We start from the raw sequence: 22307 nt of genomic DNA on the forward strand, positions 1-22307 counted from the left end.
CTAAACCATTAAACATGAAATAATAACAGAAAACTGAATTGTCATAACCTTAAAGTATTCATCTTGGTCACCACTTGGTTGAAACATACTTACCTCAACTATCGCTTGTAGTCTCTTTGCATCATTTTTAACCAATTTGTACACTGTGATGAAGCAATATTTGCTCTCTCTTCCTCGCAAAATGGCTCAGGCTAAGTCAGGTCAGTGAGAGAACGTTAACAGGCAAAAAAACGTTTTTGTCTCGTTACAGATTTTCAAAGGGAATAAGGTCAAAAGAGTCTAACTTTTGAAGAACATTGTCATTGTAAATCTCTCCTGTTAAGTTATTGTCTACACATATTTAATACATACGTTCTCCCCTCAAGAGAAATATAGGTTTTATGAGGGATTTTTCTATAGAGAGCGCCACTCATTTCCCCTGAATTCGGACACATTGCCTGTTCTTGCTGCTGAAATGTAGTCCCTGCCTCTGGCGTGACTGGTTCACATGTGTATTTAACTGTTGATTCGAATTTGTATGTCAAAGGTTCAATGCCTACAAGGCCACGGTGTCCACTTGTTGAACTTCCAGAAGTCAGAAAAGACCTGATTGCTCCTGCTTCTGTGATCTTTTGATTTTCTCAAGGGAAGTTTGTCCCTGCCGTCCACAGGGAGGTCAGAGTTTGAGGTCATTTCTGCAGGTCAGACACTCAGGGTTGTGGGGAAAACAAAGTTTTACATTTCACATCTTGTTGGAAACAATAATGCATTGTTGACAGTCTTTAAATTTAACAAGTCTTCTAAAGTTTAGATCATTATTTGACATGGTGCTCAAGTGTCTGGATGAGAAAAATGCAATTTAATCAAGTTCAACAATCTTAGACAACCAAATGTGAAAAAGGTTTGGTGACTGAATGCTTTTTTTTCTTTTCTTGCTTGTTTTAGATGCTGATGTGCTGTATAGATATTGGCTATGCCTGATTTTTTTTTTTTTTTTCTTCATAAATTTAACACATGATGTGACATTTGATTTAGCCCCGGTTTCATTTCTAAAGGTGCAACTATTTTGTATGCTATTTTTATTTATATTAGAGATATCTAATACAATTACATTTTAAATGTTTTAACTTGCATAGTTCTTAGTATACATAAGGAAACTCCAATTGTTTCATTCACAAACGTGTTATTTACAGTAAATATATTGGGTTATTTATTTGAACCACTTTTTCATTTGCCCTTATTAAGAATAAAACATTTATAGAAATGAAAACAAATTTCAACAGTCAATACACATTGATGCCTCTCATGCCAATTTACAATTGTAGCCTTTTAGATTAACTATTTTCAGAACCTTTTATTTTATTACTTTGGAAATACACTTCTTTGTAAAGGGGATCCAAACTTTCCCAGTTTGAAGGGTGAACAGAATGTAATTGCAGAATCGATGACATTTTTATTTGGACAAACTTTGAAAACTACACCTGGGAATTCAGCATGTTTCAATCCAAACTGCCTGTGTGTAAATCTTCCCATAAAAATGTGTAGGAAATCCACAGCTCTTATGTGTTATTTATCCCTCATGTGTGTGATAAGGTTTGTTATATTTGATGTAAATGATGGCACTTTTCCTTGAGCCACTTCACACTCCAGGAAATCAGTTTGAGTTATTCGTAGCTAGTCACACATGCCAGTGTTGGATCAATAATCTGAAATGTCTGTATTTAGTTTGTGGGATATTTTTCACATAATTTAGAAGGCTGAGGCGTTTTTTTCCCACCCATATTTATCTGTGTTTGCAAGGGGAATATACTTTGCTGTAGCAGATTTTATGTAACAAAGGATATGTCACTATAATAAATTCTTTTTATTATAACTAAAATTGTCGGTATTCAATGTGATTGAAAATGCCGTATGTGTAGTAATTGCGTTGATGTACTTCAGCAGGTGCTGGATGACGCCGAACTACGGATGCTGGCGTTAAACTGTAAAAGACTTCACTTCCCATGATGCTCTCCTGTCATGTGGGCGAAGGAAGCTAAACCGATGAAGAGGGCTAGTTGCCTTTACTTGATTAAATCTTGATTCTATCAAATGAATACCGACGTTTAATCATTTGTAAAACATCTCGGTGATTAGAAAACTTTTTTTTATCCAACGTACTTGTATAGCTTGGACGCCCTGTTGTTGTTGTCAGGCAGGAATCACCTAAAATAAGGTAACGTTAACTGTTAACGTTAAATTCTGTATTAGCAAACCCAGCTAACTGTCACTGTTAGCTTAATACGAAGAGGCAGCGATTCAATATAATAGCGTAACGTTATTTAATTATTGTGCTGCACTACGTTGCTCCTTTTCACTTTATGCGCGTAACGTCGCCTGTCAGTTAAAGCAATTTAATGTTGCGTAACGTTATTCTGCTATTTTTTTTTATCCAGCTAACGTGAGTTTTGAGTCGTTATTTTCAGTGCACATCTCTCCCCGCTGTCAGCTATTGGTACAAAGCTATAGCGTTAGCTTTGTTCTGGTCTTTAGCTTAGTTTTGGTTAAACGTTTTATTTTACCTGTTTGAACACCTGTACTTTATTTAATGTTATTGCAGCGAAGACACCCAGCGAATGCCCGACTGAGAAAGAAAGTAACAATGATGGTGTTCGAGCTGCCGACCCACTGAGCTCTCCGAGAGAAGACAGCTGATGAAAAATTACTGCAACGTTACAGATTGTAAGACACTCATTTCGCCTTATTGTGGCTCGATTAATGTATTAACTTTAAGCTGCATTGGCTCAATGAAAGCACGAGATCCCCTGGTCACAGGCAGTCTATCCAGAGCATAGTTCCTGTTTGAGAGAAGCAGAAGCTCGTGTTGTGCAGAAGCTTTTAGTCCGAGTTAAATTGCTTTAAACCATTTGTCCAATGCAGCAGTAACACCCTCAGACCCTTTGGTGGCTTCATCCAGAACTGTTTTGTGACCAAGCACTGTTCAAACTCATAATATCTCAAAATCCAAATGATGTATAGTCTGAAATAAAGATAAATGTGAATTTGAATTAATATTTTTACTCAAACTGTTGGAACGAGCTACTTCCTTATACACAGTATGTCTTGCTTATGGAAACAAGTTATTTTAGTGCAATTTTTGGGGAATATTATGACTTTGTTTTAACCTATTTTGATTTACTCTCAAAACTGTCATAGTTGCAATTAACAATTGTAACAGCAGTTACAATAGCAGTTGACAGCTGACTTTTAGTTGAGATGATTTTGTGAAACCAAATGCCATGTCTATTTTAAAACCTGTGGAGAGCATGCTTTCAACGCTATTTATGGGGACTTTAGTGGTGATTATTGAATATGATTATTATTGTATTTAATTTATTCTCCTTTTTTCTTACAGCTGGCATGGAAGACAAGGCAAATGGCTCTGTTGACACCAAAAGGTATCGTATCCAATTAGTCTAAGACATTGTTTATGAAAAGATTTGAAAGAATGTGTTAAACAGCTGAGTTTGCATGCACATTTAAGATGAATGCTTTCACTGTGATTGTACAGCCCAGTGGAGAACGGCCAGCTGCCGGACCCTGCCAACTGGGGGGTCGCTGATGTCGTCAATTACTTCAAAGCAACAGGGTTCGAGGAGCAAGCCACTGCGTTTCAGGATCAGGTTGGTGTTCTCTTCCTGCTTGTGATGAAAATATACAAAGATGTCAGTCTGATACTTCTCCATCCACTTGACAGGAAATCGATGGCAAGTCCCTGCTGCTAATGACACGTAACGACGTCCTGACGGGACTGTCGATAAAACTCGGCCCTGCACTGAAAATCTATGAGTATCACGTGAAGCCGCTGCAAACTCAACACCTCAAGAGCAACGCCTCGTAGCACCGCAGGCCAGCCCGACACCCACCTCAGTGACAATCATTGCGTCAGGAGACCCCAGGTTAGCTGCCACTTCACAAAGACTCCTCTGGCCACAGTGGCACCTTAACAGAATTTGAATGCTGTATGTTTTTATATGCGTAGACTCCAAAAATGGGTTGCAAATGGAGCACACTCAGCTGTTTACCCTTTCATCCATTCTTATTTCTGCTGCTTGAGATACTGTATGTAATATATTTTTTTGTGTGTTTATTATTTGAAAGAAGGCAATTTGGGGCAACTATTGTGCAGGTATGATTTTTTTTGTGACTGTGTGTAAGTAAATGTGTTTGTGCGTGTGTGCAAAGTGAATTAACCCATGCTGGTTTAAAAAAAAAAGTATTTGTATATAAGATGATATATAGTTGAAAACTGTTGTTGTACCTGAACACTTTGATACATACAGAACATTATTCTGATACATCCCGTTTGCCCTGAAATCTGTTTTTATGCTCTAAACTGTGCAGCTGAGTCCATGAAACGTCCTTAGCATGTAACAATGATGCATTTTGTTGTCCCAGAAACAAGGAGCCAAAATAAAGCCTCTTTGTTCCTGCACACCTATACTATCTGGGCGCAAGGCCTAGTGTATATATTCTTATGTTCCTACCTGTGGTGCTTTCCGAATTGTTGCAAAGACAACTGTATTGAAGTGTGTATGACCAATGTGTATGTGCAACATAACACTGGAGTTTGACTATCTGAATCAAAGATTTGCAATAAATGGTGCTCTTTTCTCACAAAAGAACAATATCATTGTATGAATTTATTTCATTATCATCAAGAGCTTATGAAGGAAATAATGAGTTTTAGTAGTATTTATGACCCAAAAATATTTAACAGGCCATTTTTGTTCTCAGATATTATGCGATTAGATTGACTTGTCTATGAAGTGGCTTATTCAGCTGGACATGTAGACCCACATTAGCAGCATTTCCTGGATGTGTCAGTGCCGTCACAGCTTGGCTTTCTGTTTCCTGCACACTGTGCCTGTGATACTACCTGAAGGGTTATCCAAGGCAAGAAGAACCTTTTTGGGGAATATCACATGTCAGTAATTATACCATGTTGACAAAACATTAAAGATTAGTTGGAATAATGGAACTTACTTCATCTTTGTTGGTGATGCCCATTTTTGTCATGTCTATGGTGATGTAATGCTGGTTGGGCATGACCATCTCTATTTCTTCAACCTAAAAGACAGACTACTTACTGACGGAGTGACGTTGACGAGGAAGTGTGTGTGCGCAAAAGTAATCAGCCATACAGTATTTGTAAAGTCGTGGCTGACAAGTTGTTCTGTGCATGTTTATTGATGTGTGGACTTACCTCAGGAACTCTATCCAGGATCAGAATCTGTGTTTCATAAAGGGTCTTCTGCACAGAGGGTGAGAACTCTCCACAGTCATACGGGCCAGCAAACTTCTCAATGATCGTTTCCTTCACACACTTCCTGTGAGGATGGTCATGTTAGATTTTTCATGGCTCTTTTAAATGAAACGGGTGAGAAATCAAATGACATTTTTCTTCTATTTGGCAGATAACATTACAGGCTCCACCATGCATAACTAGACTTAAGATGTTTAGAGTGATGTGGTCTCCTTCACAAGTCTCTTAGGATTTAATTACCATGCGGCATCAAAGTTGACATCCTGATGCTTGTTATAGCGCCACCTAGCATACACAGAGGTGCAGAAACACCTGTCCTTGGCTTCTGGCAGAGTCGTGAAGCGGTCTCGGTGGAAACCCTCAAAACCGGACTGGGTGGTTTTCAGCACAGTCATGTTTTTCACCCCACTGTGAACCACAGGGATGCCTGGAGCAGAGAGTAAACAGATATTAGAAACATGTTAACAGTTTAACAACAGATCTCCGCCCAGATCAGGTATGTGCCTTGCTCAAACTATGTCTCAACACCCACTTCAAGTGCAATCATGGTGTCTGCAGAAGCACAGTAGAAGCACAATAAAAGCTAGTTGAAGTTGAACGTTTTTAACACCTCAAAAGCAAAAAACACATACAGGCAAATACATGTTCAACTACATTGACTGCATGTGTGTGTGTGTGTGTGTGTGTGTGTTTGTGCTAACCATTGAGATTCTGTTCAGCATCACAGAAGCGACAAGCTTCTGGGCTGTAGATAAACGCATGAACGTGCTTCACCCCATTCTGAGAAGGCAAATGACAATGACAAACAAAAAGGGTGAAAATCATGCTTGAATTGATGGTGTACTTCATTCATGGTGTTGCTTGACTAGCTTGAATGAAGGATGCACATGGCAGATGTTCTGACATGTCAGGAAGAGCATGTGTGTTTAATTTGTTGAATTTGTGCTTTTTCTGTTTTGACCAGAAAAATATGTGCGGAACTCCTGTATCCAGGACTGATGCCTGAACCTTGTATTTTACCTTCTCCAACCGTCTCCACGGAGCCTCCTCTACGTGAACTTTGACCCTCAGCACATGGTTGAAAGAGGTCAGAAAATGAAGACAGATTTCCAGGGAAAACTGCTCGATGGTCTTTACCTGAACAGATGAGTATAGCGTAAAAGCAGAGTCACAGGCTGTACTGCAATTCGCATAAATGACTAACTAGACAAAAATACAATTCAACAGGGTTCATTAACCATTGCTTTGATTTGATCAGTGTGGGTTTGTGCTGCAGGTTGCCAGGGGTCACTTAGTGTCAATATAGTGATGAGCACAGTCAGAGTCTCCCAGTTTAACAAAGGTTAAAACATTAACCATAATTAACCATTAAAAGACACAATAAGGGAATGTTCTGTATGTTTGACATGAATACTTTCACGTCTAGACTTCTATGTAGCTGCATCTAGTTGTTAAAAGCTGAATGACAATACACTTTATTATCTTGATTATAAAAAAGAGAATATGCTAATAAACTCCTCGGTTACACAATGTTCAACTTAGCTTACTTGACTAGTGCACAGTCCTTCTCACCAGTTTAAATGCTCCAGCTCGTTCAAAACACTCATTCCTAATGGCCCTGAACAATTGACTCTAGCCAGTTGTGTTCGTTCTACACTGGCTTCCAATCTACTGTAATAGTCCTAAATGCTCCTTGTAACATATAAAATGTTGCATGTCCTGAGTAAATTCCTTAAAACATGACCCCTTGCAGAGTCGACAGTTGGTTCTTTAACACCCTTTTGGCCCAAACTGCCCTCCATTACTTTCTATGGATAGACATTGTTGTCAATATAATGATAACAGTGTCGTGATCAGTAGAAAGTGGACGGGTGAAGTAAGAGCGACTGGCTACCCCCTTGAGCTTGGCCAGGGCATGGACGGTGTTCTTGATGGTGTCGGTGGGGATGATGTCTGAGTTGTCTCCAGTTATATAATCCTTGCGTGATTTGAGTGTGAGCTCCACGTCAGTTTTCAGCTCGATGATGTCGTGGCGGCTGCCTTCTCTCCTGATGACTAGCACCTTCACTGTTTTCTTGCCGTAGCCTGTTCGCACAAACTCCACATTCTGCACACACAAAGGAACAAATAACTGACATGTTCAGCAGTTCCCAGTGTTTGTTTTTGCTGGTACTTTAAATTTTGCTTTGACTTAATTTGATTGATGTATTGAATTCTCGTTTTCTTCTTTCCTTTAAAGTTTGGTCTTTGATCAATTTGGAGTCTGTGTTACCTGTGTGCATGACACTATGGATATTTCTTCAGAACTTTTCATCATTTAGGATTTATCATTCTAGATTCATCTGTTACCTTTACCAGATAAATGCAATATGTTTGACTTCAACAGTTTGCTGATATTTCTATGAGTGTGTACTAACATTAATACTATATATTTCAAAACTGTAGACGTGCATTGTTGAAGACATTTCATTTGCACCAATGAGCAGGAAGAAACAGGAAATATGAAAAATGTACATTGTTGTCAATTTTTTTTAGAGGCTCTGTGAACAATACGAAATTGGAAATCAATAAATTATTCTGCATTGACAGAAACATTTTACTGCTTGACAATACTTAATGATTTAACTATGGTTATTTACTTTTATGAGACAACACTGGTTTGTTTGGTTTACCCTGTGGTCGTTGACCCCCAAAAATGAGAACTTCAGACATTGCTGAATTATGTAAGGAAATTGGAGAAATTAAAGGAAACCATTTTTTTTATATTACATAATGAATAGTTACCTGATCTGAAGCCGCTGCCATGATATGTTCCTTTCCTATCCTTTCTGTCTGTTTGTCTTCAGGCCCTCCAGCACACTGTGTCTCTCCTGATGGAGGAGGATTTTGTAGAGAGGGTGGTGCTAAACCCATTTGACCTGTTATACCTGTATGTATGGTTACTCTTTCAGGCATATACATTAACACACAAACACGCACTCCTGCTTTATTACAAGCATATGCAGGATTGAAGAGAGAACCCCAAATACAAGTCTGAGCAATAAATAAATGCAGATATTGTTGTCGTGTTTTATTTGGACTCACCTGAACCCTCCACTTTGTTGTGTGGAAAAATTTCTCATAGTACAAGTAAGGTTACATTTGTGATTGAATAACTGCATTGTCAAGAATACTCACAATAAATGCAACATGTTCCTTAAATATGATCCATTTAAAAAATTTAATCTAAATATGATGTAAGCATACTCAAAGAAGTGCCTTCTTTTTAAATCCAGGTAGCCATTACAATAATATAAATTTACTCAGTATATAGTTGTTTGATGCTATTTTAATGATCAGAATATTATATAAGGCCACTTTCACTTATTTTTACTTTTTGTTTACATTTTATTCACTCTCTATATACAATATTTACTTGTGATCACAGCCTAAATTTAGTATGAAAAGAGGAATGAATGAATCTCAAAAATGATATGGCACTTATTGGTATGCACTCTGACGTGTTGTTTAATACTAGAAGTGATAACAGATTTAAAACATAGACAATATTGGTAGTTATAGATTATTTAATTGCATGTGTTGTGGAATGCAGCCGCAGTCCTGCTTTTTAAAACTTTTTATTTTTTGCTTGCTTTAATTAAGTTTAATATTTGCTTCAGGCAATGCCTCTGACAAAAACTAAAATGCAAAGTTAAATGAAAGTCTTTTATTTCACTTCTTTCTTTTAAGGTGAAAGTGTCCTTTTACCAGATGGTTTCCAGTTAAGTGATCATCGGCCCCATTGCTAATAAAAGATGATTGGTTTCACTGAGAAGCTCCCAGGTCCACACTTTGAATTGCAAAGAACAATGTGGAAAAAGAACAAAACTGTCCCTGGATAGAGGTACAGTAAGTAGATTCAGATTTACAGAGATTAAGAGCCTGTGAAAGCCTCCAAACATTTAGTTTAATATCGCTCCATTAAATTATAACTTTTCCTTAAACTTCCCCTGTCATGTGATCAGATTTTATGACTTCCTGTTTTGCATCTACAGCAGATGTACTTTTCACTTTCAAAGTTACTCAACCATGAAGCACTCAACGCAACAGAAGATTGCAAATTCCCTTTTTTGTTCACTTTGCCTGCAGGAGTCGTTCAGTATGGCCAAATACTTAAATTTATGCTTCCAGATTATTATCATGTTTTTGGGTTGCACAGTGTGTAGCACTGACATTTCCTGCAAGAATGAAGCTGGTGAGCCTGTTGATTGGTGAGTTGATGATACATTGCAACAGCATTCAACTGCAACATGTTTTGTTATGGTGCTTGAAATGATTCTTTATTTTATTTTTTCAAGATGTCTTATTTAAATACAAAGTATTAATATTCCTTTCTCCTTCCACTGCAGGTTTATCGTCTACAAACTGCCCAGGTATAAGATTGGCGAGGTTGGCAGTGGGGTGGATTACATGTACCTGGACTCCTCAGTGGGGAGCTGGCAGCTGAGTAAATTCATGGTTAACTCCAGTCAAGGAGCCCTGGGTAATACATTGAACCAGCTTTACTTGGGAGGAGCATACAAGGTGAGATTATGTCCCTGTTCTTCAAGTGGGTTTTATACAATGATTCCTGTATATAGAAAGATAGAGACAGAGCCCATAAGCTTGCTGAGTAGACACTCTTTTATTTTCTCTGGGGAACTGGACTTTAGCTGGACATTAAACAAGCTTCCTCAGCCAAATTAAATGAATAACACAGTACTTCCTCATGCTGATTGTGTTCATGTAATTGTGCATTATTGAGTTTGGAGATCAGTATCTGGTTTGATCAGGAAAGTAGTCAAGACCAAATTAAGAAAAACTAAAAAGAAACAAAGAAAAAATGTTTTTTTTGATTATTCAATATTTGGAAATATGTTTATTCACTTTCTTGCTGAGAGTTAGATGAGGAGATTTATTTCCCTCTAATGTCTGTATAGGCTAAATATGAAGCTGTAGCCCAGTCAGCAGTTGCTTAGTTTAGCTTAGCATAGCATGAAGACTGGAAATAGGTAAACTGGCTCTGTTAAAAGGTACCAAAATACACCTACTAGGACCTCTAAAGCTCACTAATTAATATGTTATGTCTTTGGTTTCAACCATACAAAAGGCATACCAAAGACAAGTCATTGCTATGAGTTTGCCAAACAACCAGTAGAGAGAAACAGGAATTTATATCTTTGGTCAGAACGGACTAGCTGTTTCCCCCTGTTTCCAGTCTTTATGCTAAACTAAGCTAAACAGTTGCTGACTGGGCTGTAGCGCCATCTGTACTGAGCTAAGATAAGCTAATTCTGTTAGCAGTTGTCTTGTATTGACTGTAAACTTAAAGATAATGTACCGAGAGACTAACTCTTGACAATAAAGCAAAATATGTTTTCCAAATGCCAAACTATCCCTTTAAGAAATCAACAGGGGCTGTATATACAAAATAACTGGACAAATCACATCCACAAATATATTCCTCACCATATTTTGTATGCTTAAAACGAGTATTTCCCTCAGTCTAACAGTTCAGTGTATGCACTCTACAATGATGGACCACCGATCCTGGAGTATATTCAAGGATACGGACACACTAAAGGTACAGCGCTTAATTAAAGTTTCTTTTGACTGTATGACGGGATAACACTCAATACATCTGGGACCTGTGTATGATAATTAATGACATATATTTCCACATTGCTATTCAAGCTTTGCAATGCTATGATTTTGCAAAAAAGAACAGATCAATATGTTTTTTTGGGGTCAGGGGGAGGAAACGGGCAAAGAGCATCCGGCTGATAACTGCTGTTGACTCTGGATTGATGTCTGCTTTGACATAACTTTGATGTTTGCATGTTAAAAGGATTTGTGAGACATTGTACATGCATTGAGCGCTGTTTGTGTGCATCTTGCAGGGGTACTGCTCTTTGACCGCTCTCAAGGTTTCTGGCTTTCGCACAGCATTCCCCATTTCCCGTCATTCCCTGAGAGAGGCTACCTCTACCCCTCCTCTGGAAAGGTCAATGGCCAGACCGCTCTTTGCATGACCTACCACTATGACCAGTTCCTCCGTATAGGTGAATAAACACTCATGAAGCAACAACTCCAGCTCTGAACACATCCCATACTTCAAAAATCTATATTCTGTAACATTTACACAGAGAATGTTCTGGCTTAGTCAGTCCCTTCAATACAGAGATATGACTCTCAATGTACACAAACCTGCAAAGGATTTGTCAAACGATGTTATAAGAGTCTACTCTTCTATAATAAGTATGCAAAACTTACAGAAGTGCAGAAACTTGAAACCTCCAGCATATATACTGACAACAGACAGTAAAGTATAAGAGACATCTTGAATGCAGCGGTTAAACAATTGAAAAGAAAATATTAGCAAATTCAGGAATTTAAGATTTTAACAAAGATAAGTACATTTAACCTTTTTTGTGGGATAACCATATCAGTCAAAAACTATTATTCAAAGTATTTTTTTTATGTTTCATAAAATATGTCTGGTGGGGGTAAAACAATGCATTTGTGTATGTGTCATGAGTCAATATCTTTAAGTTTTACAAACAAAAGATACATTTGAATGGCTAGCAGCTCCTTAAAGGAACATGTCCTCATGTTGGGAAATCCACTAACTTGCATTCAATCAAACACACAGCAAGTTTTACCTAAAAAATCAAAGTAATTGTCTTTGACAAAATGAACTTCAACAATGATACTGACTCCGGAGGGTTACTTCAAGTGAGCCCACAACATTTTGGAATTAGTCACGAAAAATCTGGAATACAAAGCATTTAAACAAACAAGAGAATACATGAATATATATATATATATATATATATATATATATATATATATATATATATATATATTTTTTTTTTTTAAAGAGAAAAGGTTGAGAAAAGGTTTATGTCGCTGTGTTCTCTTTGAAAAACATCCATGTTTCAGAGATTGTAGACATAGTTGAGTACAACCAGAATATATGGAGGTTGGTATTGATTTGATATTGTATATCAGCAACACAATAATGCAGTTCAAGGTGGAATGTAAGCATTTAAAAAAGAAATCTTAAATATTTTAGGAATATTGTCCATCTTTATACAGAAGCTTCCCTTTAGTTTTCTAAGATACACCATCTCACTTCTCCCTCTCCAGCAAAGCAGATGGCGTACCTTTACCCACGCCTGTATAACTGCTCTGTACCTGCTGCATTCATGGCCGACCTGCCGCAGTTGGCCAAGTTATGCGAGGGGTCCAAACCCCCTCTGGCCTCAGATAAGAGAGTGGAGCAGCTTTTCTCACTGCAAGGGGACAAGTTTGTCAGTTTCGTCAAATCTGAACGCTTTGTGGATGGTAAGATTCCCTTTATGTACTATTGGTCATTTGTATTGCTGTACAAAGAAAAGCAGATATACATGTATTGCAACAAAATCACTTTTTATGGCCTTTTTGGCACTTTTACTCTACAGAAAAATCTCACAGCAAAACTGCAGATGTAAACTTTTTGGACAATACAACGACTTTGCACTGCCACTATCTGGTTTGCACACTTCACTTATCAGGTGCAGAGACATTATCTCAGAAGTGTATGAACACACCACACCCAAGGCCTTAAAAGTCTGCTCCCAACATAGTTGGCCTGTGACCCCCTACAATGTGTTATGAGCTACTGTACTTGTGACCCTCATTCCATTTCATGGCTTAGTGTGGACAGTTGTGATCACTAACATGAAGGTTATAGTTGTGGTTATATTTAAAGTTTAATTATAAAAAAATATTTCTAGTTTTGTCCAAAATGTTTTCATTTGCATTTCATATATTTACTCCCTAAAGAATACAGCAAATGCAACATAAATAACATAAAACTATCGTATACTATACCTATATTTTTCTATATGCTTTTCATCATAATGCAACTGATCTCACCTCCTAATTGGCATTCATTCAGACATCTACATAGGCTGGGTGGCTCAGGCTCTGGATGCCGACCTGCTGGTGGAGTCCTGGCAGAGACAAGGTCACGAGCTTCCCTCCAACTGCTCTTTGCCCAAACATGCCATGAACATCAAGAGGGTTCAGCTCCCCGGATCAGTCCCGTTCCAGTCCTACTGCGACCACTCAAAGTGGTGCGTGTCGCGGGCCTACGAGGACCAGGTGACCTGCCTGGGGGATCTGAACAGGGAGAGGGCCCAAATGTGGCGTGGTGGGGGTCTGGTCTGCACCTTCAACCCCATAATTTACAAGGCCTTCAGACAGGTGGTGGACTGGTACATTGGCTGTTGAACGAAAGAGAAAGATGAGATGATTGGGCCTGGATTTGTCTCTCATGCTATGGTTTGAATCTGTTTAAGATGTTTGTGACAAAATGTGGAGGTGAAGCCAGTTAAGGTTAAAGCAACTGGTATGCAACCATCAGACCACACAGGTTTCCAATTAGCAATTTTAGGAACAACAGCGACGGCAAGTGTTTGAAATATCTTGATGTGTTTCTGCGTTTCCAGTCCATATGAAAATGCTGACATAATATTTAATTTAATTTAATTAATATGCAAAAACTAGTGTTCCTGTGTCATCAATGTCTCGCATTTCTATACAAATATTATGAATTTGCATCACATAACTTGCAAGAACCTTTATTTCTTTACTTTTGATGTGTTTTGAGGAACTCAAAGCAAATCTAGATTACATACTAATCATTCTGAATATGTTCAAACTTTAATAGATCAAGAACAATGGTGGCCTGAAGAAAATGGGTTATATCTGGGTGGGGAAAGTGAAAGAGCATCTCCTTTCGATGAAATTCCCCTCTGTCATTACCTCCTCAGACTTTCCCTTAAATAGGTACCTTCTAACTTCTCCAGTTAACCTTCAGTAACCCCTGCAAATCAGACTGTGGTTGTACTGGTGTGTGTCAGTATAAGTGTGAGTGGGCTGTTTCTGTATTAAAAAAAACAGTTGTTTATATTTTACGCAGGTGGAGACTGTGAATGCATTTGCCATCTTGATGTCTATGTAGTAGTTACCTTGTCAGGAAGATGCACTTGGTGAACAACTTGTGTATCCACTGTTTTGGGTAAACAGTGTCTCCTTGTGGTTAGACTTATTGAATTACACTGTACGTGTAGTATTTTCTCTGTGGACCATTAGATAGTGGACATACTGCTCTTTACTTTACATTTAGCCTTTTATTGTATATTAAATTATTATTTCCCTGAAACAAACCAATCATTCTGCCACAGGGTTAAGATTAATTTGCATTACTTGTCAACTCATTTCAAGGATTTTCTAGAATCTTGTCACATTCCTAAAATTAATAAAGGCATTAGCCTTATTCTGTCTTGTTCAAGGACATTGCTACAAGAGAAACTGAACAGGTAACAACATGGAATACTTGAAATACTTGAACTATGATGCAAGTGCTCAGTCTGGAGTATCTTAACTCTTGTCATCGTCATGTTAAACTGGGTGCTGTATTCAAAAGACAGACTAACCCTTATGTTGTCTCCAGTTTATAACAGGCAGATCAGCATTGTGGTGTGAGTCACAACATCAATGAATCAACTGCAGTGAAGTGTCTGAATAAGAAACAAGGAAGCAAATGAAATATAAGAGATGTGGGTGTCAGTTGCGTTGATGAGATATCACAGTCGCAGCTTTGCAGAACCGTTGAACAGTTGACTGTGAAGAGAAACGACGATGGACAGATATGTAAGTAAAATGCTTCCATGTTTATTATGCTAAAAAATATAATAGTTGAAATTTAAGATACTAAAATGAAAACCGCAGGATCAGCTTCACATGTTTCAGATGTATTCTAAGAAATGTCAAAATAACTAGTCAGTGGAATTAAATCTCTCTCAGAAAATGGAAATATTCAAACGACTGTATTTACATTTTGTTCCAGTGAAAGGATGTTTACTCAGAGGAGCTCATACTTAAAATGTTCACTGTTGTTTTGACCTGTTAATACTGGTTGCACTACTGGAATGATTTAATATAGTTGGTCCAGGAAGTTCATTTATAGAAATGCAGAACTCTTACAGCCCTCTGATAACTCACCAACTTGCCTCGAAAACAGCCTTGAAAAAGCCTTGAAATAAATGGTAATACTGTATATCATAATTCCTGATGGTGGTGGCAGTTACAATTTTCTATTTAGAAAGATCCGTTATACCAGGGGTCAGCAACCTTTCCTATCCAAAGAGCCCTTTTGCCCTATTTTCCACCAAATAAAATGTGTCTGGAGCCGCAAAAGCTATTTGATATCACAGCTTATAAAGTTTTATAGTCATATTATATATACAAAAACTATAGTTTGTTGTATTTATTAAATTACAGAACAAAAATAAAGAAAATTCTTGACATTTTATTGCTATTTTACCTGTTATAACAATATCAAACTCTTAGGAAGAGGAGAAACATAAATACACTGTGATGTGTTGGCCTACATTGAGGCAAATTAAACACACTATGCAGTCCTTGAGTCCTCCCCATATTTAGTGGTCGTCCTGTAACCACAAGGTAGATTCAATACCTGTCTTCCACACAGTTCACATGTGAAAGTGTCCTTTAGCAAGACACTGAACAGCAGTAAGTTTGGAGACTTGATCCAATTTGTGAAAGTAGATTTATTTTGCTCAGTTTGCTGCAGCAGTTAAGACATCGATCTTTTTCGCTCTTCCGCAGCTTGATACTTATCAGCAAATGCTGTGTGCTTATTCTGGAAGTGTCTTTCAACATTACATTGATAATTTCTCTCCACGTCAAGCATACAGGTCAGCCAGCATCGTTGGCAGTGAAAGCAAATTAATCCGTCCACGTAGAAATTAAACTCTATTTTTCTCTGTGACTTTTCTTTACTTATTTTTTATCCATTGACAGTTCACCGAGGGCGGGGCTTTGCATATCATGAGTAGCCACCTGCAGGGAACATTTCTCATTTTCAGTGACACCGTTTCACCTCAAACTCCAAGATAAGAGGCGTTCCCTTTGAAAGATTGTCCACTGGGCAAAAGAATGCCATGAAGCTTTGAGGTAATTTTGTGAACTTTTGGTTGCCCAACACCTTCCTGACACTAATCATCATCTGTGTTACAGTTGTGTAATGTTCTGAGTGTGTAAAGAGTGTAAAGCAGTTCGGCCAAATTGCTCTATTAAAATCGTTGAGCATGAAAGTTAATTCTTAACTTTAGGAACAGTAGTTTAACGATATAAATCTTAATTCAAACTCCAATTACTAGCTATTTCTGGAGCTTTCAGTCACACTTCACAGCCTTCATCAGCAATCGGAGTTTGCTCCATTGAGTGGAGTTGATTACATTTTCAATATGTGAATATGTGAAGTATTGAATTTTGGTTACATCATTACGGGTGAGATTGTAACTGCTGTCTGGGCTCAAAGATACAAAGTTGAAAGCTCTGGATATTTATTTATATAATCAACTTTAAATTCAATAAGACTTTGTGCCCTTTTGAAATTCATCATACTACATTGTATATTTCTCAACACTCAACACAATGTGATAATAAAGACAATCAACTGGTGATTAATCTGAGAAAGTAAGACTGTTGTCCTTGTAATTCTCATGATTATGTTTGATTGTTTTAGCGAACAAAGATGGAGTTGCTCTTTGGTGTTGCGATCCTTTTTCAAGGGTGTGATTCAGAAGTGAAATGCAGGGACGACAACGGAACGGAGGTGGACTGGTTTGTAGACATTTTTAATAGGGTTAATTCATATTTTCACCTTGTCTATTCTCAATCAGCTAAATATGTGATAGAATATATTTATCTCTGTATCATTAGGTATATTGTATACAAATACCCCAAGGAGAAGGATGGTTTGTCATATCTGTACATGGATGAGAGCTCCAACGGATGGAAAGTCAGTAAAGAAGCAATCAACAGTGAATCTGTTTTTCTGGCAAACACCCTGAAACCTCTTCTTGACTACTACGATAGAAAGGTGATTTATTAAACGACATGAGTCTCTCTTGCACACTGAGTTTAATCTGCACATGGATTCAGTTTGCTGTTGTTTTGTTGTAGATGGAAGGCTTTGGATACATGCTCTATAATGATCAACCTCCAAAACCATATCGTGCTCCTGATTCATTTGGCCATTTTCCACTTTTTAAAGGTTAAAGTCAAATATATCATGATGTAACAAAGCTCTGTTTCTGTTGTTTTCTTCTGTTCTTCTTCCTAAAGGAGTCGTGATGTTGGACAAAAAAAACAGGAGTTTGGCTCTCACACAGTACACCAAGATTTCCAGAATATCGCAGCAAAGACTTCTGGCCAAACAGTGGAAACATTAATGCTCAGACTTTCATGTGTGTGACTTACTCCTACGAGCAATTCAAAGAAATAGGTAGGTTTATGCAGGTTACCCAGGTTTACCAGATTCAACGATACCAATCAATTAATGCATCTCACTACTGCATTTTATTTCTTAAACTGCACTGCAACTTTTATTCTATCTCTTGTTTGTTTGTTTTTTTTTACTGTTTTTATGTTCCAAGGAATGTTCTTAATTGTTTTTAAATCTTGTTTTCTTTTGCATTAAGTTTTGATGCTTAATGGTTGTATGTGAAGCACTTTTAATTGCCTTGTTGTTGAAATGTGCTATACAAATAAACTTGAAATAAATGAACTTTCATGGAAGTTATTTGCCAAAAAGAATAACTTAAATTTGAATTCTCAGGATTGCACCTCAAGCACATCCATGCTTATCCATATGACTCTGAAATCCCGACAACCTTTCACAAAGAGCTGCAATGTGTTGCACAGCGAGCCTGCTACCCAAAAAAGGAAACCTGGTTTTGTGTGACGACGCTGACTTCAAAGGTGGACGAAAATTTTGCAGCTTTGCAAAGTACACTCGTTTTGGGGATGGTGAGTGGTTGCAATTAATCAATCAATCAATCAATCAGGATTCAAGTATGATAATTTGACATTAAGTTGACAATAAGCCCGATGACTTTTTTACAAAGCAAAATTAGGAACACGTTTACAATTTTCCTTGCAGTAAAAACAACACAACAGTACAGGATAACTTTCTGTTTGTAGTTATTTTCTCTAATGTGTGTATGAAATGTATTTCTGAAATTGTGTCCCCATAGTCTGTATGTACAGGGGTTACTCTTAACTGTCAAAGATAACAGTGTTGTGTTTTGTTTTGTTTTCAAAACTATTGTAGATCTTTACTCTGGCCTTCTTGTGAAGTACTCAAAGAAGAATCTGTATGTCAAGAGCTGGGGGAAGATGCGTGATCCTTTGCCTTCTAACTGCAGCTGCAGCATCCCTCATCATGTGTATAATGTGAATGAAGTAGAGCTCCCGGAGATGGAGGCCTTTAGCAATACTGTAGATCACTCCAAGTGGTGTTTGATTGGTAACTGGACCTGCATAGCTGATATGAACAGGGGAAAGAGTCAGATGAAAAGAGGTGGAGGAGCAACATGCATTAAAGACGTTGCAGTTGCCTGGGCTTTCAGAAAGATGATCAAAAAGCATGAACAATGCACCTCCGAATTCTGATGCTTATTTCAGAGAGCTGTCCCCTGATCAGGGGACCCTTTTATATCAGGTAAATCAAGAACAAATCCTGGTAAAAATCCCCCCCCTCCAAAACAAAACAAACATGTTAGGTATCAAATTAAACATAAAATAAATAATCAGGGCTACAATAATATATAATCCCCATGTACAACCTATATACACAACTCAAACAATACAATAGGATTAGGGGTTAGGTTTAGGGTTATTAGGGTTATGGTTGTGAGCTTAAATAGTTAATGACACAACCTGCTTTTTCAATGTAAAGAAAAGAGTTTCTGCACGACCAAAAACTAAGAGACAAGACTGCAGCCTGATGTCGCTTGACATTACCTGCACAGTTATATAAGCAGACTGAAGATTGTTGCAAGCTTGACATTTTAGAAGTTTTAGACACCATGATTGGTGTAACTGGAATAAAAAATGTAAAAAGTAAATCATGCCTTAACTTCCATACAATCAGGATACTATTATTACAGATTGTGGTGATGGCCCTCTTGCTTTGAGCAGGGCCTGCTCTGTGCTTGTACTCTGGCTTGTCTGTGTGTTGTCTTGCAGGTCACTGGTAGGCGGAGCTTATCAGCCGAACTGGAAGCACCTGGCCAGTCTCCCAGGAGTATATATTACCTGCCGGCTCCAGTCTTCTGGCTGGACCGCTATGCCTCCAGCACCATGTGTTTAGTACACCTCATACTTTGACTTGTCCGGTGTTTACCAATAAATGTACCTCTCCTGTTTAAAAACCCTGTTTGTCTCCCCTCTTAGTCACAGCTCAAGAGACGGGCCTCTGAAAAAATAATGATTTTGCTGGGTCTCTATAAACCCCTATAAACTAATACGTATCTCTCAATGCTGGGATACTATCTGGCTCCACATTAACACATACATTTGGAAATATGAAGCACAAAACTAAAATAATGAAAGTCTCCTAACTAGATTTTAACACAAGGACCCTTGAAATACTAAAAACCCTTGATTTTTGAGTGTGCTGTTGAAGGATACTATCGTCGCTACATCTGTATGGAAAGTTTCCTGGTTCCAACAGTGTGTTTATAAAGGCCGCCAGCACATACAACAACAAGCACTGCTGTCATGAGTGTGATCATAAAAGGGGATTGTATTGCTGTATCATGGTCCTAGGGTACAATTGGCATGCACATTGTGTGTATTGGGTGCTGGTTTGACCAGCAGAGAGACAAAGAGAACACACGTGTTCTGCAGGCCCAAAGTTAAAACTTGAATTTGTTGTTTTTTGGGGATATTGGATGCTTCATTTCAAATGGAAGCAGTAATTCAGATACAACAGTCATAAGTGAAGTAAAACATAAATAAAATATTGTCTCTCTGTTTAAAGGAAAACTGTTTTTCATATTCATATTTCATGGAAATTCAAGTGCAAAATTATTGAGTGTAATTTGAAACCAGGAAGTGGCTTTTTTATTTAGAACTATCTTTGCCCGGTGATACCACGCCTTCCTGTTCACACCACCACCACACCCTACCATACTTTTAGAATTATGGGTCCTAATCTCGCGACCATTATTATCGTCAACCGTTTAAATTCTGTCGTCCCAAAGTTAAAACTTAAATTTGTAGTTTTTTTTGGATATTGGATGCTTCATTTCAAATGGAAGCAGTATTTCTGATACAACAGTAAACAACAACACTTCAGTTAAATTGTGTATTCATAATGATTCTATGTCTTGCAGATGTGGAATTTATATTAAAGCTTGATTCTGCAATATGAACAGTACCTCCTGTGTACATTATGTCCTTTTAAACTGTGTTCTACTATACAAAAGGGGGATGATAATCTGTATGTCCCCCTCTACTTTTCCAGGAAGTGGCTTTTTAAGAATATTTAATTGTCTTTGCCCAGTAATACCACACCTTCCTGTTTACACCAACACACCCCACCATACTTTTAGAATTCTGGGTCCTAAGCCCGCGTCCATTATTATAGTCAACAGTTTAAAATGTCCAAAATAAATCCTTGGAGAGACAATCTGTTGTGTAACACTGACAGTTTTTGCAGGACACCCAGTAAATAGTTACAGCATAATATTAGGGTCGGTTGCGTCTGTGTCAGAAAGATGTTGAGGATTTCGAAGGTTGAAATGTGTGGTGTTAAACTGGATTGCACTGTATTGTATTTCAAAAAAGTTGTCTCCTCCATGTATGTTCTGTAATGCACATTTTCATGGTCAATATTTAAAGTGTTGTATTTCCTTATTGTGATTGTGGTGTGTGACTCCTGATAGTGACTGGAACAGCTAGCTGATATGAACAAAGAAGATGGATCAAATGGTATGGACCATGTAAACGTGCACCTCCACATAATCACAATGTGCTCAAAAGTTACATTCAAATGTAACTGACAGAAAACATGCACCACCAAAACGCAAGTACAAACACCAGCTCAAGCTTCCAGACCCTTTTTTACAAATACATATAAATGACAGTTGGCTTTTATTGGTGATGAAGGTGAATTAATACACCCATTCTGATAACACTACGGTTTTGAGTGGAAAAATCTATAAAAACCCATGTTTCTACATTAGGTATACCTGCTCAGCAGCAAACAGCAGACCAGCATAGTTATGCTTTTTAGGCTAGCTGCACAGTTAGCTATCTAGCTGGTGAACACAACGAAGCATGTAGCAGCTAAAGAGCCAGATATGTCCCTCAGGAGTAGGTTGAGACCAAAAACAGAGCTAACAGAAGCAGGGCTCTCAAGTGTCACGCATTGAGCGTGACTGTCACGCATTTCGGTCTTAAGTCACGCCCTCCCGCCACACATCGTATTTCTCACGCTGAAAAAAAACTCTAGGCTATTTAATGTGCTGCAGCGCGCAAACATGACCTGGTCGCGCTGCCCTCACCATGGAGGAATCAAGCACGTCTCTGTTGTATCTGGGTGAAATGTAATCCCATCCGGGGGGAGAGAGATAGATGTCACGCTTGCCTGTCTTAAAAACTTGAGAGCCCTGCAGAAGAGTGCATATTGGACTTACATTCATCAGGTGGATACAAACACAACTCTAAAGGAATGGAGCTAGTTGTGTAAATACACAACTGTTTGATAAAACTAATGGCAATTCAATTAGGGCACATATCAATCGTCATATCAATTTATAATATGACTAATCTGTCAATGTTGTGTTTACAAATTAGTTCCACTGTCCCCTTGTGGCCAATAAATCAATTACTGTAGGTTTAAGCTGTGCATAGAAACTTTTCTAACTTTTCCATACATACATCTTTCTGTACAGTGAAGATTAAACATTGAAGTGAAGTATCAAACATTGTTTAGTGGAAAATGGCTTTAAGAATCATACTTGAATGTACTGACCATAGGTACTTAACCAACTTTGTCCCCAGACTCAAAGCAGCACCCACAATACATTATTGGAGGAACTTTTTATGTAAAACATATCAAATGCAATTCAAGATG

The 22307-nt window shown here is 37.9% G+C and overlaps 3 protein-coding genes and 1 pseudogene across 4 annotated transcripts; 3 read left to right on the forward strand and 1 right to left on the reverse strand.

The window, feature by feature from the left end:
• The first annotated feature begins 2106 nt into the window (after positions 1-2106).
• samd13 (sterile alpha motif domain containing 13) lies at positions 2107-4626 on the forward strand. Its single transcript, XM_079221005.1, has 5 exons — positions 2107-2194; positions 2579-2700; positions 3374-3416; positions 3530-3641; positions 3716-4626. Exons 2-5 carry the CDS (start codon positions 2673-2675, stop codon positions 3857-3859), a joined length of 327 nt encoding a protein of 108 aa, XP_079077131.1. The 5' UTR covers positions 2107-2194; positions 2579-2672; the 3' UTR covers positions 3860-4626.
• A 126-nt stretch (positions 4627-4752) lies between these two features.
• uox (urate oxidase) lies at positions 4753-8089 on the reverse strand (the record flags this gene model as incomplete). Its single annotated transcript, XM_079220953.1, has 8 exons — positions 4753-4925; positions 5005-5088; positions 5225-5348; positions 5525-5711; positions 5986-6064; positions 6305-6421; positions 7179-7391; positions 8069-8089. 8 exons carry the CDS (start codon positions 8087-8089, stop codon positions 4851-4853), a joined length of 900 nt encoding a protein of 299 aa, XP_079077079.1. The 3' UTR covers positions 4753-4850.
• A 1335-nt stretch (positions 8090-9424) lies between these two features.
• On the forward strand, positions 9425-13579 carry dnase2b (deoxyribonuclease II beta; the record flags this gene model as incomplete). The annotated part of the gene is made up of 6 exons (XM_079220570.1): positions 9425-9534; positions 9673-9847; positions 10808-10886; positions 11203-11364; positions 12452-12649; positions 13245-13579. 6 exons carry the CDS (start codon positions 9425-9427, stop codon positions 13577-13579), a joined length of 1059 nt encoding a protein of 352 aa, XP_079076696.1.
• A 1351-nt stretch (positions 13580-14930) lies between these two features.
• On the forward strand, positions 14931-19579 carry LOC306739270 (deoxyribonuclease-2-alpha-like; annotated as a pseudogene). The gene is made up of 8 exons (XR_013771262.1): positions 14931-15004; positions 16178-16330; positions 16905-17002; positions 17102-17261; positions 17345-17435; positions 17507-17666; positions 18000-18190; positions 18495-19579. The product of XR_013771262.1 is annotated as a deoxyribonuclease-2-alpha-like (transcript).
• Positions 19580-22307: the final 2728 nt, after the last annotated feature.

The sequence above is a fragment of the Taurulus bubalis genome, assembly GCF_910589615.1.
Source record: "Taurulus bubalis genome assembly, chromosome: 7".
Lineage (NCBI taxonomy): Eukaryota > Metazoa > Chordata > Actinopteri > Perciformes > Cottidae > Taurulus > Taurulus bubalis.